This window comes from Lonchura striata, chromosome 10 (assembly GCF_050655825.1).
Source record: "Lonchura striata isolate lonStrDom1 chromosome 10, ASM5065582v1, whole genome shotgun sequence".
Taxonomy (NCBI): Eukaryota; Metazoa; Chordata; class Aves; order Passeriformes; family Estrildidae; genus Lonchura; species Lonchura striata.
The window spans coordinates 4,398,215-4,420,219 of NC_140712.1; the positions used below are offsets into that span (position 1 = coordinate 4,398,215).

The 22,005-nt window shown below is 37.7% G+C and overlaps 1 protein-coding gene across 4 annotated transcripts in view; it reads right to left on the bottom strand.

Annotated features, from left to right (window-relative positions):
- Positions 1-22,005, bottom strand: part of HERC1 (HECT and RLD domain containing E3 ubiquitin protein ligase family member 1) — a 70,961-nt gene that overhangs the window by 46,960 nt on the left and 1,996 nt on the right. For 3 of the 4 annotated variants that reach the window (XM_021548304.4, XM_021548307.4, XM_021548302.4), the window contains exons 2-22: positions 21,768-21,863; positions 21,279-21,473; positions 19,347-19,658; positions 18,667-18,763; positions 16,980-17,123; positions 16,286-16,413; positions 15,301-15,445; positions 15,038-15,209; positions 13,862-13,996; positions 12,934-13,099; positions 12,273-12,398; positions 11,265-11,486; positions 9,944-10,096; positions 9,634-9,766; positions 8,933-9,124; positions 8,205-8,426; positions 6,577-6,750; positions 5,228-5,342; positions 5,013-5,133; positions 3,505-3,676; positions 801-1,107 (exon numbers count right to left, since the gene is read on the bottom strand). In XM_021548304.4, coding sequence (XP_021403979.2) covers positions 801-1,107; positions 3,505-3,676; positions 5,013-5,133; positions 5,228-5,342; positions 6,577-6,750; positions 8,205-8,426; positions 8,933-9,124; positions 9,634-9,766; positions 9,944-10,096; positions 11,265-11,486; positions 12,273-12,398; positions 12,934-13,099; positions 13,862-13,996; positions 15,038-15,209; positions 15,301-15,445; positions 16,286-16,413; positions 16,980-17,123; positions 18,667-18,763; positions 19,347-19,658; positions 21,279-21,473; positions 21,768-21,863 — 3,527 coding nt within the window. Of the gene's footprint in view, positions 1-800; positions 1,108-3,504; positions 3,677-5,012; positions 5,134-5,227; positions 5,343-6,576; positions 6,751-8,204; positions 8,427-8,932; positions 9,125-9,633; positions 9,767-9,943; positions 10,097-11,264; positions 11,487-12,272; positions 12,399-12,933; positions 13,100-13,861; positions 13,997-15,037; positions 15,210-15,300; positions 15,446-16,285; positions 16,414-16,979; positions 17,124-18,666; positions 18,764-19,346; positions 19,659-21,278; positions 21,474-21,767; positions 21,864-22,005 lie in introns of those variants that run through there. The other variant, XM_085588147.1, reaches the window with a different exon arrangement.

Sequence of the window (22,005 nt, forward strand, 5' to 3'; positions counted from 1 at the left end):
GTAAACAGAAACACGCTGAGCTGAGAGGACAAGAAACAGAGTAAGTGGGTGAAAAAGCACTGAACTTATTAAAAACCCACCCAAAAAATGCATCCTAAAGTTGATATGCTGGAGATGAAAGCCACTTTCACAATGACAGAGGCAGCCACCCATGCTTTAGGGACAAGATTTCCAAAAAGAGGCAAAAAAAATAAAAGGGTACTGAATATATGTATTTTTTCTCCTCAATATCTTAGTATCTTTGCCATCAATATCTTAATCTAAAATGTCAAAACAGGACACCTAACAACAAGTCTTACCCATGCCTACGATTGGAATATCTGTAAAATCAATCACAAACACCACTTTTGTCATAACAGGCTTTGAATCTTTTGTTTCCAACATACACGGTTGGTTTTTTTTAACACTACCATATAGGATACTGGTATGCTTCAAAAAACCACAAATGTGGTAAAAAAAAAAAATCCAAACACACAAAAAAAAAATCACATGAAAAATAAACAGTTTTTCCAAGTACCTCATGCTATCTGTACATCTGATGATCTGAACAACTTGCCACTAAGCCCAACTTTGAAACTTAAATAGGGTCCATGCAGAATAAAACTCTTCAGATTTAGTTAGCATGGCCAAGACAAACTGAGAAAAATCACTCTTTTCAACAGAAGCGTAACACTGCTCTCAACAGTAATTTTCTTTTAAATAAAACAGCAATAATCCTCATAGTTAAACTGGAGTTGTTTAATCAATTCTAAAGAGAGCAGAGAACAGTTAACCATAGTGTAAGAGTCAGCAAAGCCCACCTGGTCATGAGCCCGATGCCCTCTGGAACAGCAGAGGGAGGCTGCTGCAGCTGTCCATCCTCCCTTCGCTTCTGCAGCTCCTCAATGGCAGGGCTCACGCCCAAGATCAGCAAGGCACATCTGTGGATCACAGAGTTGCAGGCAGCAGTGTACACATCCTGCCCTTCTGTCAGATCAGTGCTGATCCTTCGTTCTTGCTGGGATTGAGCAGGTGGATCATCAACTCTAGTCCCCGTCCCTGTGCTCATCCTATCTCGATCCCGACTGCGAGCTACTTCACGGGCTGATAGGAAACATTGAAATATTTCTGTAATATGCAACACAAGAAGAAAGTCTCAGCTTCTAGACAAAGCAACAGAGAGCAAAATATTCATCAACATCTTGGGCTAAAAACTGCCCCACTATAAAGAACAACTAATATTTTTCTAACAGTAAAAGAATACAATACTAATACAGTGCCATTAAAGAAGTCATACAAACAAGTTAAATGAAGCATTTATAAAATGTTAATTTTAAAATTAAGGACAATGCACTTTGACAGAACACCAAAACTCTTTCAGTGTCTTACTGAAACCCAACTCATGTTTGAATAGCATCAAAGAGATTTTTCCATGTTTGACTTTTAGCAGATGCATATAAAATAATGCTTCTGTAAATCTATATTGTGGACACCAGAATATCTCCAATTTAACACTGTTTCAAGCTTTTATTAGCTTTGGGCAGTACAACAAAGAGCCTATCAAAATTCTTAGCCTACACTTTATTTAATTCTGCTGTAGTCTAAAGGGTCAGATTCTTCTAAAGATTATATGTGAGAAGCCTCGTCATCTATGTCCAAAGAACTAAAGTTCTCTTGATTTAATCACTTTAATTTTAAAGATTCAGATCTCTTTTGGAAAGGCAAAGGTAAAACCAAATACTTCCTTCATTGATATGAATGATACTCCCTCCACATGCCAGGTTCAGCATCCCTTAGGAACACAAGTGAGAGAGTCATCATCTTCCTATTTATCTGTGCATGTAAGACTATTGTCTGTCTGAATGTTTCTGGATGCATTTCCTTTATTGTACCCAGAAGCCCTGTCCAGGTGGAATTTGAGAGCTCTCAGCATTTGCCCAGAATAACTGCAAATCAAGCAGCCAAATATACTGCATGTACAGTGCAGGAGTGGGTGACGTGTAAATCTTCTAGAACCACAAATGAGCTCATGAATGTGCACTTCAGCTCCACTGCACCCCATGGAATGACACATTCTATAAAACTAAAGGTGTAACATACATTTTGGTCAATAAGGTCCCAAAGAGAAATGGGAGTGGGAGTGTTAGTGTTCAGGAGCACACATAATCACAGGATATGATTATATGCAGGTGCTTTTATTGAGAGCTCTGGGAATCAGGGGTACAGACCCAAATCTGACTCCCACATGGCTTTTGAGCTGAACGTATTTTATATTCTATCATTATATAACTTAATATTAATTATTAAACTTATATTGTTCTATTGTATACATTGACATGAATTTCTCATGATCTTTCTTAGGCCCCTGACCACAGTTTCTCATGATTATTCTTATGATTAAACAGTAATTATATTTAATTACTAAACAATCATCACATCTAACAATTATATCATTTATCATGTACTAGCTACACAGGTGCAGTTCTAGCAAGGTACAAGGTCTTCATGTACCTAGGGTATTTATTTTTTTTTTTTTCAGGGCTTACTAAGCTTAATTTTCCTTTTAACCCCAAATCCCCATGATTTTAAAACCTTTTTACTATCAGGAGTTCTAATGGGAAACTCAGCAAAGTAAGCGATGACAGCAGAGACCAGAAAAAGATGAACATTCTAACAGTATCCAGAGGAACAATATTTGGAAAAGAAAATTGTGCAGCTATGGAAAATATTTCAAGTCAGCCAATTTCATTTTATAAGCTACATGCATTCTACAGAAATGTTCCAAGGCTAACACAAATGCTGTATTGGAGAACACTCAGTTCACAACAAAGAAAAAACCAACCTTGTGTGACTGTCTGATGCTTTACTGAAACTGCAAAAATTAAGGATTAACTACCCCATCAAGCTGTACTACAAGCTCCAATCAGTGTAACAGCAGTCTGTGAAATTCACCTTTTTCAAGATACCTTCTGAAGAATTAAACAAGATGTTCACAAAGTCCAAGAGAAAATATGGCAAACACTGTTAAAATTACCAAACTCTGACTGAAACCTCCGCATTTTAAAGAGCAGATATTAAAAGACAGAAGTGAATTCCAACATAGTCCACTATTATCAACAGTTTTGTTTCCAAACTTCAGAATAACATCACCCTTCAAAGCTTACTACATAAAACAACACCACATAGACACACAGCCAAAATTCTGTATCTAAATACTGATGAAAATGCAGAGATCGAATGACAAGAACTTCAGAGAAAACAAGATGAAACCAAGTAGTCTTGCAGATAGTGCATACAGAAGTGCTGGTATATGCCATATGCCCTGAATTGCAGTGAACTCAGTATTCACATTCCTTTGCATCTAAAAACTTTTCTGAACCATAAAAAATACTACATCATTGTATAAAACGAAACGTCTCAAAATGTTTATGCAGACAGATATTTCAAAGTATTTTAAATAATTTTTCAGCTTTACCTCAGAGTTAAGAAGACATGGCATTATTTACACACATAACCAGTACTTACTACCAGCTGTCATAGCTTCATGTTCTCTTTCCTCCTCTTCATCTTCTTGTTCTGGGTGCTCTTCCTCCCTGTCACGTTCTGCCTGCTCCTCCATTTCTGCTTCTTCATCAATTGTACGAGTAAAAGAATGTTCTTGAGTATCAACGTCAGCAGATTCTTGGTTATCTAGCATCTTGATTTAAAAAATTACACACATGAAGTGAAATTCTCACCAAAATGAAAGATGAATATACAAGGCCACAGGCATTGAATAAGTGGTTTCTTCCAACCAAAAAGTATTTTTGATACTGTGTGATATATATAACAAAGACAGTTGTTTACATTCAAGATATTAAATAGTTAAGCTGGAAAATTTAATTTTCCTCTTGTAACCATGACTCAGATTATCTGCAGAAAAATGTCTCCTTGTAATTCTTACTTACACTCTACAGTCAAACTTCTGACACTTCAGCACCAAAGCCTTTAGAAACCATAAGCCTGGGTATACTGTGCAAAAGCAAACCAGGTACTTTTTCCCAATGGCAATAAATCTGAAGCAACAAATCTACCACATATATCAGATTTGCTGTATTGCATCTGTAAATTTGAGGATTTCTGGGAGTAACAGAACTTACTGCATGCAGACCCAATGCCTTCAGATGTGCTGAGTCTGAGTCTCTTGCAGCTATGTCAAACCCCTACCCTGAGAAAGGAAGCAGGCAAGATACACACATCCCCATAATATTAAACAAAAATAGGAGACATGCCTACACTATTTTTAAGAGCACCACTAGTGCTTTACAATACAGATAAAAGGCTCTTAATCCTGATGGTACATGAGAATTTTGTTCATTAAAAATATCTTGCCTGTAGATTGTAAACCACAATTAAAAATTCTATCAGAGAAACCTTAAGTAGTCACTTTGTATTGCCAAACAGGCCCCAGTCCTGTAATTCACTGAACACTTTCATCATTAATGCTGATCTGGCTTAATAAAGTTTTTCAGAAGTTGCCAGTTTCAGGCCCAGTGCTCTCATCAGACATTCACATATGGCTGACAAGGACAAGTTGCCCTAAAGTAAGGCTAGGACTAAGAAGATAATGTGGCCATGGCAGAAGGAAGAACAGGTAGGCAAGAAATGGGAAGAGAGAGGTTCAGAGACCAGAGGCCCAGGTAATACTGTTGAATTCAGGAATGGCAGCCAGACAAAGCTGTGGCCTGCCCAACACAGCGGAGCTATCTCCAGCTAAACTGTAGGGCTTCTGCGGCTGAGCATTCTAGAGATGGGAAGAGGGAAAACCAGGTTCAAAGCTGGGCTTCAGTCAAATGATGCCAACCAGTCATTTCCTTTAACTGATTTAATATCACATACTCCAGACTAATGGACTCCTAATTATACCCTGGCCATTTTCATTTGGAAACTCATAAAGGTTTTACAACAGGTTAGAAAAAAATACTGGCAATTATGTAATATTTTCTAAAGAGCTAATAAAGCCAGAAGAACTGCAAAGAGATGCACAGCCTTACCCATCTGTCTCTGGAGGATGATCTGGTCTGAATAAGCTCCATGTTCTTGCAGGCAAGCAAGCGACTCCGAACTTTATAGACACAGCGGTAAACTTCTGCCAAGGCCTTACCAGGCTGGTACCTACAGAAAACCAGATCCAAGCCAGAAAAAAATCACATAAACTTCCTTTCAAAAAGTCAAACTGAACTTTCAAAAGCAGCTTTAGGTTACTTACCTGCTCTCACCACAAGCTTGACTAAGTAAACTCGTATGTTTCAGAAGAGCTGCAAGGACAAATCTGGACACAGTGTCTAGGAGGGATTCATTACTTAAAGTTGCGGTATCCCAGTCTGAAAATAGAAATGACTCATCAAAACTGGCTACCATTCCCAAAAAAAAAAAAAAAACTTGTTTTTTTCAATATTGTATTCGGTATCTTCAGCCATTTAATTTTTTTTTTTAAAGAACTGACTTTTTAATTTCAAAAAAACTTTCCCCCACTTTAAAAAGAACCATTATGAAAATAATATTGCTCCACTAGGAAATAACTGAACTGCCAGGAAAACCTTCACAAAGCACCATAATTCTCCATGGGGAAATAAAAAATTACTGTCCTCCTTTACAAGTAAGTTCATAATAGATTTTTGTGTTAAATGTTATCTATCAATCTTTGTGAACTGCTGTAAAAATTACAAACTGTACCTGGTCATAGGAAAGTCTAGTCTAGAACACCTGCTCCACAGCAAGTTCCATGACACCGCCTGTGACAGTCTGCTAACGTGAGCATACAACTTTCTGTCAGCTGAACAGATCAGACCCATATCAACTTCTAAGGAACCTAGTTCCACAGCCTAAGTTATACAGATCAACCCAATCAACTCAAAGATTTTGCATGCAGATAACCAGCACTGTTTTTACTGGAATTCCCACTTCTGTGAAATCCTGTAACAGAATTCCCTGTGTTGTTCTTAACAGGCACACAATACCATTTTCTCTTTACTTCATCTGGTTCAGCTTGGCCAGAGCTACAGAGAATTATCTTTGGATACAGCAGTTACAGTACAACTACAATGCTGAGTGGATCTCATTGAAAGGAAGCTGAAAAGATGGAGCAGGAAACCCATATTTTAGTAAATAATCATGAAAGACTATTACTACTGTAGGACCAGCCTCCCAGAGACTTGAAAAACAAAAGCTGAGTTACCCCTTCATTCCATTCCTAACATATTTTTGCAAGTTAATTTGCCTTCCCCCATTTCCTCCCCTTTAATTTTTCTTTTTAATTGCAAGTTTCACTTTGCTCTACTCAGAAAAAAAACCCAACAACTGAGTAAGCAAACAAGAGTTTCTTCTTACCAGTTCCAGAGGGAAAAGAACACTAAGCTACATGTTTGCCAAGTGCTGAAATCAGTGTCAAAAGTAACAGAAAAAGCAAAAGAAAGTTCATGGAACACAATAATAAATAAAAGTTTATCATGTTGTAGAATTAAAAATCATTGCCAAAGAAAATAAAGGATTATGCTAGGAGCATAGCTGGAGCATTTAACTTGCTTTCAATATACATAGGTATTTTCAACACTTTACCTTTACTGACAGCATAGTCCTGCATACTGATCCACAGGCTTCTTGCTGGCTCTTTTGTACAACCCAAGGCCAAATCAACATACACTGTGATCTCCGGTCTCAGCTTATAATCAAAGGGCTTCTGCTCCTCATTTCCAGACAGGGCCACTTCTAACAAGGAGCTCATGCATTTGTCTAACAGACGGGAAATACCAAAGAAATTAAACTCTGCAAATGTTGAGGATTACACACATCTATCTAACAGTATTTAAACCTCCTTTCAACTTCCTCTTAGTTAAAGAAAAAAAAATACAACACATGTCATTGTCCTTCCACAAATTCACCTTACATAGGAAAGTGTCTTAAAAGACAATATACTTAAAACCAACAGAGATTTAAAAGCATGTCCAAGACTGAGAGGCAAGATGTTTTCTATTGCCATCTGTGTAGCAGTTGCCCTCTGGGCAATTTCTTTATGCCCTGTTAATGGGCCCATCAATGTCTTGCCACATGACTCAAGAGACTCTCCAACACTCTCCAGGAGCCAGTTCTGTTTAACAGGTGATCAAGGACACACCTCGTGACTCAGAATTACATCAGCCCATTGTGAGATGCTCCACCCAGGGGGGAGGAGCTAAGCATTCCCCCACCTAGATATATCCTGGGATTTCTAGACATGAACAGAGTCCCCACAGGTTTCCAAGAGAACACAGCTGGGGTTTTCCATTGGACCGACTACACCTTTTCTACAGAACCACTGCACAAACAGAAACCACATCTGCCACTCCAAAAGGCCTGCAGCCACTCCAATTTGGACTGCTACCAACATGCTGGCCAAAGGGGTGTCAGGTTGTATTCTGACTTTGTCGGTGGTCTTCCTTTTGCATCAATGCATGTATTTTGTCTCTTTTCCCTTTTCCTAATAAACTGTATTTTTGACTTGGACTCTCTCACTGGTTTTGCTTTCAAACCAGAATAAAGCATTATTCAACTCTTCTTCAAGAGTATAAATCTGTATCATTAATTCTACCTGAACTGCACAGCTATGCCCTTGCAACTATTGCCTGGATCCATTTCAAAACACTGTCTTTTAAGTCTTGAAGTAGCTTACTCAGAATCAGGGAGAGGAGGAGATGTGAACTAAGAGGACCAGGACACAAAGAAACAAGTGACCCATTCAGATAGGAAGGGATGACTGGAACATCACTGCTGAGTTGTTGATAATTCTGGTAGATCATAGAGAATGAAGTTTGCTATTAATAGTACTGTTTCTAATTAATAAAAAAATAATTTTGCAAGTAGAATAAAATAGAAGAGATTTTCCCAATAATTAATATGAAAAATTGAGTTCCTGGAGTGTCATTTAAATGCTGAGCATCTCAGAGTAAAACATTTCCAATTAACTGTGTGAAGTCTGTAGTCTTACACTGAGAAATTGTGATTTTTTTGTTTTTTTCTCTTGAATGCATTTCCAAGACTCTATAAACTACATCATACCCTTAAATAACATTTTGGAACTTTCTGTAAATAGAAAAGAATGCTGAAAGACAAACCTTAAGTACAGGGACTTACTCAAACATCATCAGAAATTTCACACCTGAACACGTATTTTTATGCCAATCATTAGGCACGGGCACTGAACAGCTCACCTAAATGAGGAATATCCATCTCCACTCCATCACTGAACAGAGGGGTTTTGAGCCAGTAGGCCGTGTCCTGCTCCTCGGGGGACACTGGAGGGCCCTGCAGCATCCCCCCGAGGCAGCGCCCGATGAGCAGGGCCACTGTCCTCTCCAGGTCCACCAGCCACACCCATGACTGGGCAGGTTGTGGCAGGGGCACACCCGCAGGGTCGATCAACTCAGGGCCACCTGCAAGTATTCAGTGCCAGGTTAGTCACTCATGCCCAGGTGTCACAAACAATTCCAAAATCCCAACGCTAACGGCAGATCTTGTTAATGTTTCCCAGTTAACAGCAGACTTGCCCCTCAATCGGCAACCTTTCAACTGAAGAAACAGCAGGTAGGACAAACAGATCTTTGAACATTGGAACTACAGCACAGCAGAGGCCACCACCATTCATGGCACAGCTGTTCATGAAGTAAAGGCTCTTTTAAACCCTGCCCAAGAATTTGCTTTGTCTAATACACGCTTCTGTGTTCTGATAAACACATACAGATTAAGGATTCAACTGGAAATAGCACTCAGATCAGAAGAAGTATTTCACAGCAAGGGATATTAAGGAAATTGAAAAGGAGATGCAGCAGGACACATAGTTTTAAAAAAACATACATCTTAAAAGGGAGAGCTAAATTCCACTACAATAGATGCCATTGTTTATTTTTCAGATTAAAAACATGTTTGTTATTACACTTACCATGAAGAGGCCACTGTAATTCCTGATCTTCCAAAAGGGCTGCAGCAGGCAAGAGTCTGTTGAGGCGATCTAAAGGTGGCAGCAGATCCAGCAGGTAACTCAGTAAAGGCCGGGCTACTGACACTGGCAGCAGCAACAGTGAGTTGACAATTTGGCAGAGCATACTGCCAGCAGCTGATACATAAATCACATCTGCAGAGAAAAAAACAAACTGAAGTAATTACGGTTATGGAATTATGTAAGCACAATTTAAAAAGTCTAAGAATTGCACTTCAGCTATCTCAGAATCAATAAAGGTAGAACTGATGGGTTTGTATAATTATTAATCTCTTACTTTAGTTACATACTTCTCAGTAATCACAACAATTGTACTCCTAAAAAGAGAAATCTACAGCTAATGAAACTGAAACAATAATGTATGTTCTGTATTCTGTTCACATTCACATTCTGGAGTGAGGATGAACAGAATGGAGAACTCACATTCTCCAACCTGTGCTTTTCCTGCACACAAAATGTCCTATCAAAAACATGAACCAGCCATTCCTGGGTAGACACCTCATCTCCTTCTTTGAGGGAGACTTGGGATGCCTAATTTATGCAGATATAGGAAAAATAAGGGATTTTTAAATTCAAACCTAAGCATAAAAAAAGTGCCCTAAGGTTACAGAGCCACCATTACTGATTTTTCCATTGACAGTTACCTCTCAGTTTTTCCCCAACACTACCATTCCAAGAGCTTTCCTTAAGCAGCGTAGCAGAACGAGAATAGATATCTGTAGCATGGGGCAATAAAAGCTGAAGGTGCTTGTGAAGCAGTGCCACACTGCTGGAATTCTAGAAGGAAACAAACGTTAAGAATAATTCTGTAAATACATATAAGGGGTTCACTATTTAAAACACTTCAGCTTTCAAATACTCAGAAGATTTTCAAAAGGAACCGTACAACATTCTGATACTTATGAATACGGAATTATTTTTTCTCTCCTAAATGGTAAAAATCAGGATACACACCTCAGTAACACTGTTGATGTGGCAATAAGCCAGCAATTGCTTCTGTAGGGAACATAAAAGCTCATGCAAATGAGCAGGTTGGCTGTTTTCTGAAGATGATGTACCTAGTAGAAATTTATCACTGTTTTTTTCCAGTTCTCCGAAGGCTTGGTCCTATTAAGACAAAAGCAGGGAAAAGATAACAATTAACTCTGCTTCAAGTACTGTCATACTTTATTATCACCTAAAAATAAGCATTTTCATCTTTACTATGTGCACCTGCAATTACTAGATAAATTGGATAATGTCAAGTGGATCATGGGATAACCAAACTTGAAATTCCAATTGTTTATAATGCCATACGAGCAAAACTGTGGTAGCCATCAGGCAAACATTTCTTACAATGTTACTTTCACATGCAGCAATGCTTTTATTCCTCACCATGGATAACTAGATTCAAAAACTCAGTTCCTAATCTAGCCCCCAAAGCACAATGTGGTAACATATGGAATAATTCCTTGGGATCTGTTGTGGCCTGATGATATCTCACATTATAATCCCTGACTGCACTATCCAGGATGGCAGTAGAAGGAGAACATAGATGGCTTCTTGACTTCCCTTGGAATCCATTGGGAAAAATGAGTTAGTTTCAAGCAGCCAATTCAAAGCAGACACCTTGCTGACTGAAGGAGGTCTAGAGAGAACAAACACTGCCAACCCCATGTTGAGGAGCTCTACACTACGCCAAGAAGTCCAAATCTCTGATTTCTTCTCACTGTTAAATTAAACTGGCTGGTTGAGTAAGAAGCTGAGTCAGTGATTTTCTCCCACACTCCCCCTACACTTTCTAAGAACAACAATCTGGCTGACACACTGTGTTTAGAAAGACCTGTACTTGCTGCTCTAGTACAAAGTAGTTACCACCATATTGAAGTTAATTAAACAGATTAATGCTCCTGGGTGTCTGCTTATTGTTCCCTGGTGGCTGAGACTATACTGACAAACACTGTATACAAACTATTTACTTCTTGTGTTATGTTTTCTCTTCCAAAAAAATCTGAAACCAAAGCAAGAGCAATAAAATAGTCTGACATGAAACCAGCTGCGCTTACATAAGTCACCTTAAACAATAAATACCACTAGAGCAATATTAAAATCATATTGTTAGAGATTATGTAACTGACTTTAGCCCACTTAAGGACAAATACATGTGGGCAGTGCTACTTCAGATAAACAAAATGAACATCATTTCTTTAAGGTGAGGGGGAAAATAGTAACCCTTCAAAGTATCAAAAATTAACTATAATTTAAAAATAAAAATTAATACAAAGCTTGTACATACTGTATAAAATCCCAAGTTTCTTAGAAGAGTCTTCATTAAGATTTCAGCGAGATGAGTATCTGGATGACTGCTCTGGACGGCATATGCTTGATCAGAGAGGTTTCCACAGCTGATACACATCGAGGCAGTTTCTGTGGTATCAGATGGGGAGCTATAGCCAAGCAAGGAAGCTACATGGGTGTGATCCTGCAAGCTTGTCAGAATGATGTCCAACTGCATTCTCTAAAGAAAAATGTTTAGACACAAAAATCACTCTTCATTAATAAAGATAAAATAATGAGCTAAGAAGAAAAAAACGCATCGCTACCCAATAAAAATCTTCTAATAGGACACAGAAATAAACTGAAAGGCTTTACCAAAATACCCCAGGTTTTCCTGAAGATTTGTACTATTATAGAATGGATAAATATACTGAATTACATTGACCATACCCAGTAAAAATCTGAGATTAAGAGAGACAGAAACCAGGTTGTCCACAGGGTGGGCAATGAGTGTAAGAGACTTAACCAAACACTCTCCAGTATTTCCTGGTTATCTGATTATTTGGGAAGACAGATGGGAAACACACAATTTTTCTGCTCTGTTTCATAGGTACAAAAATGAACCTTGCAGTCATCTTTACAAAGCAGGGTGAAATCCATATAGGGAAAGCATTATAGAAGTATTTATCCCAGAAAACAGCTAGTTTTCTCTTCCCAAGGCTTTTTCAATCAATTTAGTATTCAAAATTATAAATCTCTAAGCTTGTCTGGATACACAACCACAGCAATTCATAAGCTCTCTGTAGTTGACCCTCACTTGAGAAAACAAGCAGTGCTCCCTGCCTCACTCCCTTCTGGTTTAGCCTGGCTGCCCCACAGATTTTGTTATGCTGGGCCTTTCACTGCACCTCCCAAAAAATGTGTTTACACTCTGCAAATGAGGCTCACCCCACAACTCAAAATATTCCCACAGAAAAACACAAAGCATACCCCAACTGCTCTCAGGCATATTTTTACTTGACCTTACCTGTCCTTTTGATAAGCTTTCCCATCTATCAGGACCTTGGGGTAGAAGAGAATGTAGCAATTCCATTCTCTCTCGCAACGGAGGAAGTAGCATAGTTGCTCCAACTGACAGTGTCTCAATTACAACCTAAAATTAGAGCAGCCGAAAAGACTTCTTCAGTGAAGAAAGGAAATAATCAACCCACCTGTATCCTTAAAAAGTACCATACATCACACATGATGCATCCAAAGTATCTGCTTAATTTCATTTAATATCAGAATTCTACCACACGATAGCACACTAATCTTTTATGCAAACATGTGCAGCACATTGAAGGAGTGAAACAAGACCAACCAAAGTTGCTATCTCCTGTAAGAGTGCATCTTAGCAGAATTACTCAACCAAGTTAGTTACTCAATCCACAACAATAACATTTTAGGCTCATTATTACAGGGAAGAGTAATTTAAAAGTTAAAAAATAGAGCAGCTTTTTGAAATTCTTATACAAACATTCTCCTCTGCCTTCAGATCATAAAACAGTTATGGTGACTACATTTTTTACCTTCAAGGAGTAAAACTGGCAGGTCAGAATTGTTCAGAAAGTCTGATAAATATCTAACTAACAGAAAAAAAAAAAGAGAGTAGTATAATTTTCACATGTAAACAACAAGCCATGACTTACTTCTTGAATTTCATCAGGGACAGAAGAGTCCATCAGTCTGAACAAGAGATTTCGAAGAGGACCAGCCTGCCGACCAAGAATGCTGGTGGCTACACCTCCAGCCAGTGCAAGTGCAAGGTGATTAGAAAGCAGCTTCAAACACAGTTTAAGAAAATTGTGATGTTCCCTGTAAAATAAATATGTATCTATTAACCTCTCCTATTATTAGCATGACTCCGTTCCACTTATTTGTGCACTCAGCTTTTAACTCTCCTTTAATTTTTCATAGTAGAAAGGCAAGTAAACTCCCACTGGGAGCTTAAGGAAACTCCTCTAAGAAACTTACTTCCAACTTCCTTAAAAGAACAAAAACTGAAACTAGAACAGAGAAATGCTTTTGTGGACAATGGTTGCAAGGGATGTTAGTCCCGTGAATTATGAGGCAAAACAGTCCCAAAATACAGAAATAAACAATAAAATGATACACAGAGGGGAAAAATAAACTTTTAAGAAGCAATAAATGTAATCTTCTCTCAGAAGATTTAGAAGTACATCAACCAGGTTAAAAAGAAGAAGTCAGGATATTCATTTCTAGTTCTCTTAAATTTTGAAACACTGGTTACGGGAGTAAGAGCTGACAACACAAACAGTAAATGCATTTCAACTACACAGAAAAATGTGTTTTAAAGTTAAAATCTGAAGCAAAGCATTTAATTCATTACATAACGAAAACAAATTTCAGACTAAAGATCCTGCTACGTATGAGACACTGCAAAGCTCCTCTGTTATACAAATCCACTAGAGTAATTCTTCACAAATGGCACCTGAGTGAGCAAGTAAACCAGACTTACGATTGTTAAAGAATAGACTAACCAGGACTAACCCATGCACCACTGCTGTAAAGAAAAAACAAATATAAAAATCTGTAACATGTATATGCTGTATATACCTTGATGAAGGAAAAGGAAGAGGAGGAATTTCACTGTTAATTTTGTCACAGTAGTGCTCAAGAAAAGAACGAAGATGTGAAAAGGTACTTTCTTCAAGGTCGACACAATAGGGTCTGTGCCATGCCACAACTTGCCTGGAATCAAACATCAAGGAAAATTACCTTCTGGAAATCTTCAACTGCTTTAATAAATTAATAGTTTAAACAAGTTGAATACACACTTAACTAAACCAGTTTCTTTCTTACAGCAAACTAATACAACTACGGCAGACCAACTTCCTGACCCACGAAGGTATTTTCTTCTCTCTTAAATCTCAACAATCAAGCACTCCACATTTATGGATGGACAAAAACACCTCAATGCCATAAATCTAAAGCTATATGCAACTAATTTGATTCATGCACTGTCGGACCAGTACTCACAAATCTGGTTTTAGTATAAACATCAGGTTACAGAATGATAAAATGCACAGAGCACTATTTCCTTACTTGACAGCTCCCTTGAGAACAGGCCATTTGAAATTCTTCTTGAACTATCTTCCAAATATTAAGTTTTTCTGTCCCTTTGTGTTAGTCCATACATAAATGTTTACTCTTTCACTTCAATCACTTGCTAACCTCTTTGGTGTAAACGTATTATTTGAGTTATTGTATATTAATAACCAAGCAATTTATTTAGGTACCTATTTTCAGTTTAACATGTAACCATACAGAAATTTTTTAAAGATCTTTAAATGCACCTCAGTGATCTGTCTGAAGTTCCCCTTTCCCAGAATCTCCTAATTAGTGTACTACTTATTACAATGAACGAAACTTCCCAAGCCATAAAAAAATCCCCTTAGAAGCAAAAAATAAAAAGTACTGAGTTGTTTCATCTGACTCCCTTGTCAATATTTAGTGAACAGAGGTAGGTTTTGTCTAACTACATGTAAGAAACATTCATACATAAAGAAGAAATATCCAAATCTTTGGCGCTGATACATTTTCACTTGTAACATGCAACTATTAGCAGAGAGGAGGGAGGAAAGATGAGAGGAAGACTTTTCAGATCAAAACATTACAACCAGAATGCTTGACACAGATGATGTGGAAACACTTCCAGGAAATAGATAAATGTACCCCAAAGTGGACTTGCATAAAAAATAAAATTATACCTTTCCCAAATGTCATTGTTACCTGTCCCGTGGAAGAGCTGTCCAGGCAAGGCTATGGGATGTTCCAGCCGAAATCTGTTGAATTGCAATTCCGTCTAAACCGCTTACTTTTTTTGGTTTAGTAATGGGGCCAGTAGAGTTCCCCTGCCCACACTGTCCCATTGAATTGTTACCCCAAGCATAAACTTCATTATCTATAAACATAAATAAAGTAGAAAAAAGCTGAAATACAACTGTTTTTGATCTTGAGGAGGATTATATATTTTTACAGCTTATTCTCTTTACCATGAGAAAGTGCCAAACAGTGACTGTCACCAATGGAAATGTCAACTATTCTGGTAGCCGCTAGCTCTTCAATGAGCTTGGGTCTGAGAGCAGTTGCCTCTGAAGAGCCACAGCCAAGGCAGGCTCCGCAACCCCAAGCGTAAACCTGGAGCAAAACAACCACAGAACAGCTGCAGGTCAGACCTGTACTACTCCTGTACTACTGCTGAGCACAGCAAACAACATCCCAGCAAACCACCTGTACAAGGACTGCAATTACACTTTCAGCACAATGTGCACAGGATTCTCCTGACTGAACACACATCTCGTACAGTGTGCATTCCTTCCCCCAACCACTGAGGTGCCACAGAGCACCAGGGAGGCTGCTGCAGGAAAACAAACTGCTGTAGTGAATGTCAACACTCCTAACCTCCCAACCCCCACTTACAAAACCCACTGCCTCTGAGTCACAGAGCTGAAGATGGGGGGGCCAGTTGGGTTACACATGCAGAAATGCTTATTGGATGACATGTATCCATTATGCCAGGAAGGGCCCTTGTTTACCACCTCAACATTTAGCTCCAAGCTCTCCTGAGATTCTTCACATTGGAAATAAAACTTGCAGTTAACACCTATATTCTAATATACACATACATTTCAAAAAACTGTTAAATCACTTAATCGCGTGAGTTGGTTACTGTATTAAAAATTACAAAGCATTTCATCGCTGTTTGTTTCTTGAAACCAATTTGATTTTACACTGGTTAGACTTATTAACCTAAAAATACTACATTTTCTATGACTAAACAAGAATCTTGAAAAGTGTGTTTTAGATTACTCTTAGCACATTTTGAAATACTCTTGTGCATTAGGTACTTCAATCTCTAATCAAGAACTTCACTAGTTGAACATTTTCTCAATAGTTAAAATAATAAATGCTGAGATAATGTGAACCCAGACTCTCTTCACCAACTCCCGAAATTTGAGTGAAACTTGTTTTGCCTACCTGCCCTGTTGATGTCAAGGCAAGCGAAGACTGACTTCCAGCACAAACTTTTCGAATAAACATTCCTTGCAAGGCTTCTATAACTTTGGGTTTATATACTCTATTTGTATCACCATGACCAAGTTTGCCTGCAAAGGGAGGAAACATAACTGGAAGGTATTTTCAATGGATACACAATTATTGAAAGTATCCCAAAAGAGATTTTTTCGAATTTCCAAAAATGTCAGAATGGATTTTTAAAATTAAAACATATTACAATTTTTATAAACCTATTCTCTTTTCAATTACAGTAATTTCAGACTTGAATAAATATATATGTATTATAGTCTATTTTAAAATTGAAACCCTAATCCCAGGCAGTTTATATGTAATAGTTTGTAGGATATAATTAGCTACTGTCATATCATGAGGGAGCTTATTTGAAAGTCATCAGAACAGCACTTTTTTCAGAATTGTTCATCTATTCACTGACCTTTCTGCTCTGTGAATCTCCTCCCCTGCTGAAAATCTTTTTTTTTAACCCTATGATCTTGCAGGTGAACTTCAGATATGGTATTTAGATTTTTTAAGAATCCCTTCCTTGAACAGCTACTAAATGACAAATAAAAATCAGAACCAAACTTCAAGGAGTACTGAAACTATGAGGCAGATGGAACAAGACAAGAATTACTACCAAAGCATTAGTTTTACCCACCATTGTCTCCTCCTCCAAACGACCACACTGTTCTCCCATCTTTGGACAGAGCTATCGTGTGTGAACTGCCACAGGAAACCTCACCTACATTGCTAATATCTTTTACTAAAGTTGGAATGTTGCGGCTGTTGCTGTCACCATGACCTAAGGAAAAAAAATAGAAGTATTTTCTTTTTGTTAAGATTAAAGTCCTATATCTGTTTTGCAATCCTAAGACTTTGCAAATTCCACATGTATTGCAGTCATCACAAATGATGACTTCTGGCAACTTTTTGGAAAGATTCATAGTAAGGTTTGGAAGACCTCTGTCATAAAGTTAAACATTAAATCTTTATGACATACTCCAGAATACCTGTTCATATCTCACTGCCTCTAAAACTTCTGATTATTTTCTACCTAGCTGAAAAGAAATAAAAATAATTGCTAGTACAACTGCCTTCAATACTAGCTGATTAAGTAGCTAGACTTCCCAATACTGGGCAGCAGGTATCCTGCACAGTATGAGGAAGTTGTGATAAGGGTCCTCTGTCACTACTGTCCATATTGCACTGACTGAAGATATCAGCCCCTCAGCTGCCTTTAGGCAGCCACATTTCTAACAGGTTCTTTCTGCAGAAACCAAGTACATTACAGCTACTGCCTACTTGAGTTCTATATTCTACTAAACTCCAGAAAGTCTGTGGATATGGAAGGAAAATTGAGAACAGAGGAAAATTAGTATCACTGGTATCCATAACTGATTAAATACCAACAAATTCCTATAACCCCATGAAATGTTACATTTATCTACATTCTGGAACTCAACACTGTACACTCCAAGACCCCCAAAGGACATCAAAACTCCACAACAATCTAAAACTCAAGAACATTTCCACAATTCCCACCAAAACTCCAGTTAAACCTCTAATACAGAGTTATTTTCTTAACAACAGGGATACACTCAGAACTTCTACTGACTCCCTTGAAAGCTGTAACTGTTGAACAATCTCCTCATCTTCCACCCCTGCCACTTTCTTCCTTTTACCCCTCTCTACTTGATGATTGTGACATTTAAAGAAAGAAAACAGAAGGGAACTAAAGCTGAACTTGAAAAATTTTTCTATGCAAAACCTGTTGGTTCAACTGAACTTGCTCAAGAAGGGTAGTTTTACACCAGGCATAGCAGCTCTACAGCAAAGATGACTAAACAGAGAAGTGAACTTGAAGGAAATAGTAACACAGGGTTTCTAGTTTCAGTTAAATTTAACTTTTTTAGATGTATTAAGGTAAAAGAACACTAAGCCATTCTGGTAAACTTAACATCAAGTATCATTATTAGAATCAGACCCTTGATATTATTAGCCAGTTATTACTGACTCTTCAAAGAATCATTCTACCATCACACTAAATGAGGCTTATCTAGACTTCCAGTTTATTTAAAATGTCTACTGTTTAAATTCCAGTGACATTAGCAACCATATAGTCTCATTAATTAATAAAAGCAACTTGCCTTAGACATAATCTTTGTAAAATTAACTGAATTAAAAACTTTTAAGAGCCTCTGCACTTGTCACCTGTACACACACACCTGAGTACATGTGTATGTGTACATAGAGTGGACAGCTACAGAACAAGGCAAACAGATGTATAAAATCATTACTAGACACAGGATTTTTTCCAGAAGCATCTCATGAAATTTTCAAATTACCTAATCTTCCAAAGTCTCCTTCTCCCCATGTATACAGCTCTCCATCTTCTGTAACAGCAGCACTGTGTCTGTAGCCCGCCGATACACAAACAACCACCTACATTACATGCATAAAGAAAGATGACATTTTTACACAAATCAAGTGGGAAGTCTGAAAGCTTAGGAGAGTCAAGTTTCAGGAGTCTACATAAACTAACTCGTTCATTCACATGGATCAAGTACATACATAATTCTTTGCAATCTTTTCTGTTTATTTGATATGAGGAAATAAGTACACAAAAAGTTTACATGTAAAACTACTAATGATTTATCAAGAAGCTTTAGCATCATGATATCCTAGTCTTAGAGAAAAAAGCATCAGCAAATGTTTAAGACACTAAACAAGCTACATGCGAAAGCCTTGATGTTGCAACTAGCAAAACTGAAATTGCAATTCAGCTAAAGCCCCTGAACAAGTTTGAACTCAAGACTATGAGAAGCTTTCCTGATAATGCCACTGCCCAAATCACAGGCCAACAGGCAACCATAAACTCTAGTGTTTTGTTGAAAGCAGACCCTGCCTCAAAGAGAAATCTTGAAAGAAGCCAGAACTTTTTCTCAGGATTTTATCTATTTCAAACTTTACACAACATCCCAACTGAAGAGAAAAAAAAACACGTGCTCCACTATACAAAACATACCTTCCCTTGCAGGGGACCCTGAATAAGCTTGGGATATTTCTGAGTTGAACTATTTCCATGTCCCAGTTTTCCATAGTCACCATCACCCCAGCTGAAGACTTCCCCTTCTGTTGTAAATGCTAAAGTGTGACCATCAGATCCTTTTGAAGACGACACCTTTTTAATAGACCTGTGAGGCTCAAAAGTCAATTTTTTCAATGTGGACTGATTGTTGGAGTCTCCCAGTCCCAGTCTCCCATAGCTGCCTTTTCCACAGGCTCTAACAGAACCATCCGTAGAAATGACAAATGTGCAATACTGTCCAGCTTCAATCTACAAAGAGAAAAAAGGATGTAATAGAGAAATACAGAGATTAGCTAAATCCAGAATTTAAATATAGTTTCAGAAGTCTGTATTCTTTAACAGAATTTTAAGTTTCTTCATATAAAATGAAGTAAAAACTAAACATAACACGATGTTAAAATAATTTGGATTTCAGCAAGCAGTAAAACTAAAATTCTTGGGAAATATGTTACTAGTCAATTTATTTTCATAATAGATTACCAGTGATCATTTTACTTAAAGCTCTTCTACAGACTGTAGAAACTGTGCTGCATTCAGATCTCTGAAACTCATGGATGGAAATCTTAATGTTTTAAAAGCAAAAATTACAAAGTAACAGCTTGATACAACACTGTAGGTTTTGCTTCATTTTAACCAGTACCAAGTGGTAACATCCCAAAAACATACCAAACGCTAAAAATCCACTCACTTGAGACTATAAACTTTAATCATGTGAATATCAAAGAAATAAGATCAAAAGCTTTTAAGGAAATAAGAACATGCCCCTATTGGGAAGTCAGTACTCTGCTGAGGAATGACCCAACAGCAAACGGACTAACATAGAAATCATTCCCTATAGGAATCTTAACACAGCAGAAGTGAAGAACAGGTTCCATCTGATACATAAAGGCACACCATAAACCAGCCCCAAACAGGTGGCAACAGCTACTTAATGGGAATGAATGTCTTCATACAGATAATCCTACAACAATCATAAGAGGAAAAATCACATAAATTTGTTGCTAATCCCTTCATTCAGATCATGCATTCCACTCTTGTGTATTAGTCTTTCAAATGTTTTGAAAGTTTCCTGAATGCATAAACTTGCTTTATGATGTCCAGTCCTGCAACTGATTGAAATAAATCATCAGTGATGTCCATAGAATACAATTCCAGAAAATACACCTAAATTGTCTAGTGACCAGAAAGTGCTTTTACTTAAGTCAGCACTACAAAGCCAATATAGTACCAGAAAAGCAAACTATTATAATCTGGGTCATGCACCAATAGAAGTGTTCAGCTGCAACGGCAGAATCTGTGACTGAGAGCAGAAAGAGCATGTAGACTGATTTTCAGAAAGCTAATTAAGGCTGCTGCGTCAGCAGCTTAGTCCAGTTTGGAGCTTTAAACTCGGCAATCTTGGGTGTGAAAACCACCAATGGAAAAGAACATGGAGTCATTAAGACACTTTTTAACCAACAATTAAAAAAAACCCAAACAAAACAAAAACCAAAAAAAACAAACAAAAAAAATTAAAAAAAAAATCAAACCAAAACAAACCCACCAAAAAAAAACAAAAAAAAAAAACCTACAGGCAACTACACTTGTCTCCACAGAGGAAGTCAGGTAATTCAGTCATTCTTGTCACATGGATATTATCTGTGTGCTGTCACTAAAAACAAACCAGAATGTTTTTCCCAGGCATCAATAAAAGTAGTGAGGTATTCTCAGTAAAATAACTTGTGCAACCAGTTCTGAGCATCACTCATTACAATTTGCTTCTGAGTGTACAATTTGACACTCAGAAATAAAGTACTATTTTTCAATTTCATACTGTGACTATGAAGCTGCTGAATGTTACATAATGTACCACTAACAGATGTCACTCACCGTCTGTGCATCAGAAAAGCTTGGAGCTAGCTTAGGTTGAAGTATTTTCTCTTGAGTTCCTTCTACCAGCTGGTGACTGCTGTTACTGCCCCACACATACACCTCACAGGTCTCTGACACAATGGGAGCATCACCTGTTTGAATGCTGTCTGGGCTGGCACATGTCCTTGAATAGTCTGAGGCCATTCGACAAACCTGTTCAAACCAGAGATTTATTACACAGTAGCATTTTATATTTCTTCCTATACAGTCACAGTGTTTAATGCAGCTTTAATTGCCTCTCAACAGAGTACCTATCTAAAATACAAATCACCACGACTGTATCAACAGTTTGCCCAAATGACTTTGTCCCACTACATCTTAGTTTTTCAACCTTTTTTGCACCTCTTCGACCCCAGAATAACTAACTACACCCACATGTGCATACCAATCACATGTGTGAGAAGGAAATAAACTACAGTAACTTAAAAGTTTTTTTCCAAGACATACCTCTTCAAATAAACACAGAGCTGCCTCATACAGAGAGCATAAACCATCAGATGTTCTGGTTGGCTCCCTCCATTGACTTCGATCAGCAGATGATCCCTACAATGTTTAAATGTTATTATTAGGAGAAATATGCCACCAATACAGCAATAGTCCACCTAAAAAAAAATACATTAGGGATCTATTCTTACCGCTAAACAAAAACTAACAGCCCTTCCTATATAAGCATAACTACACTATC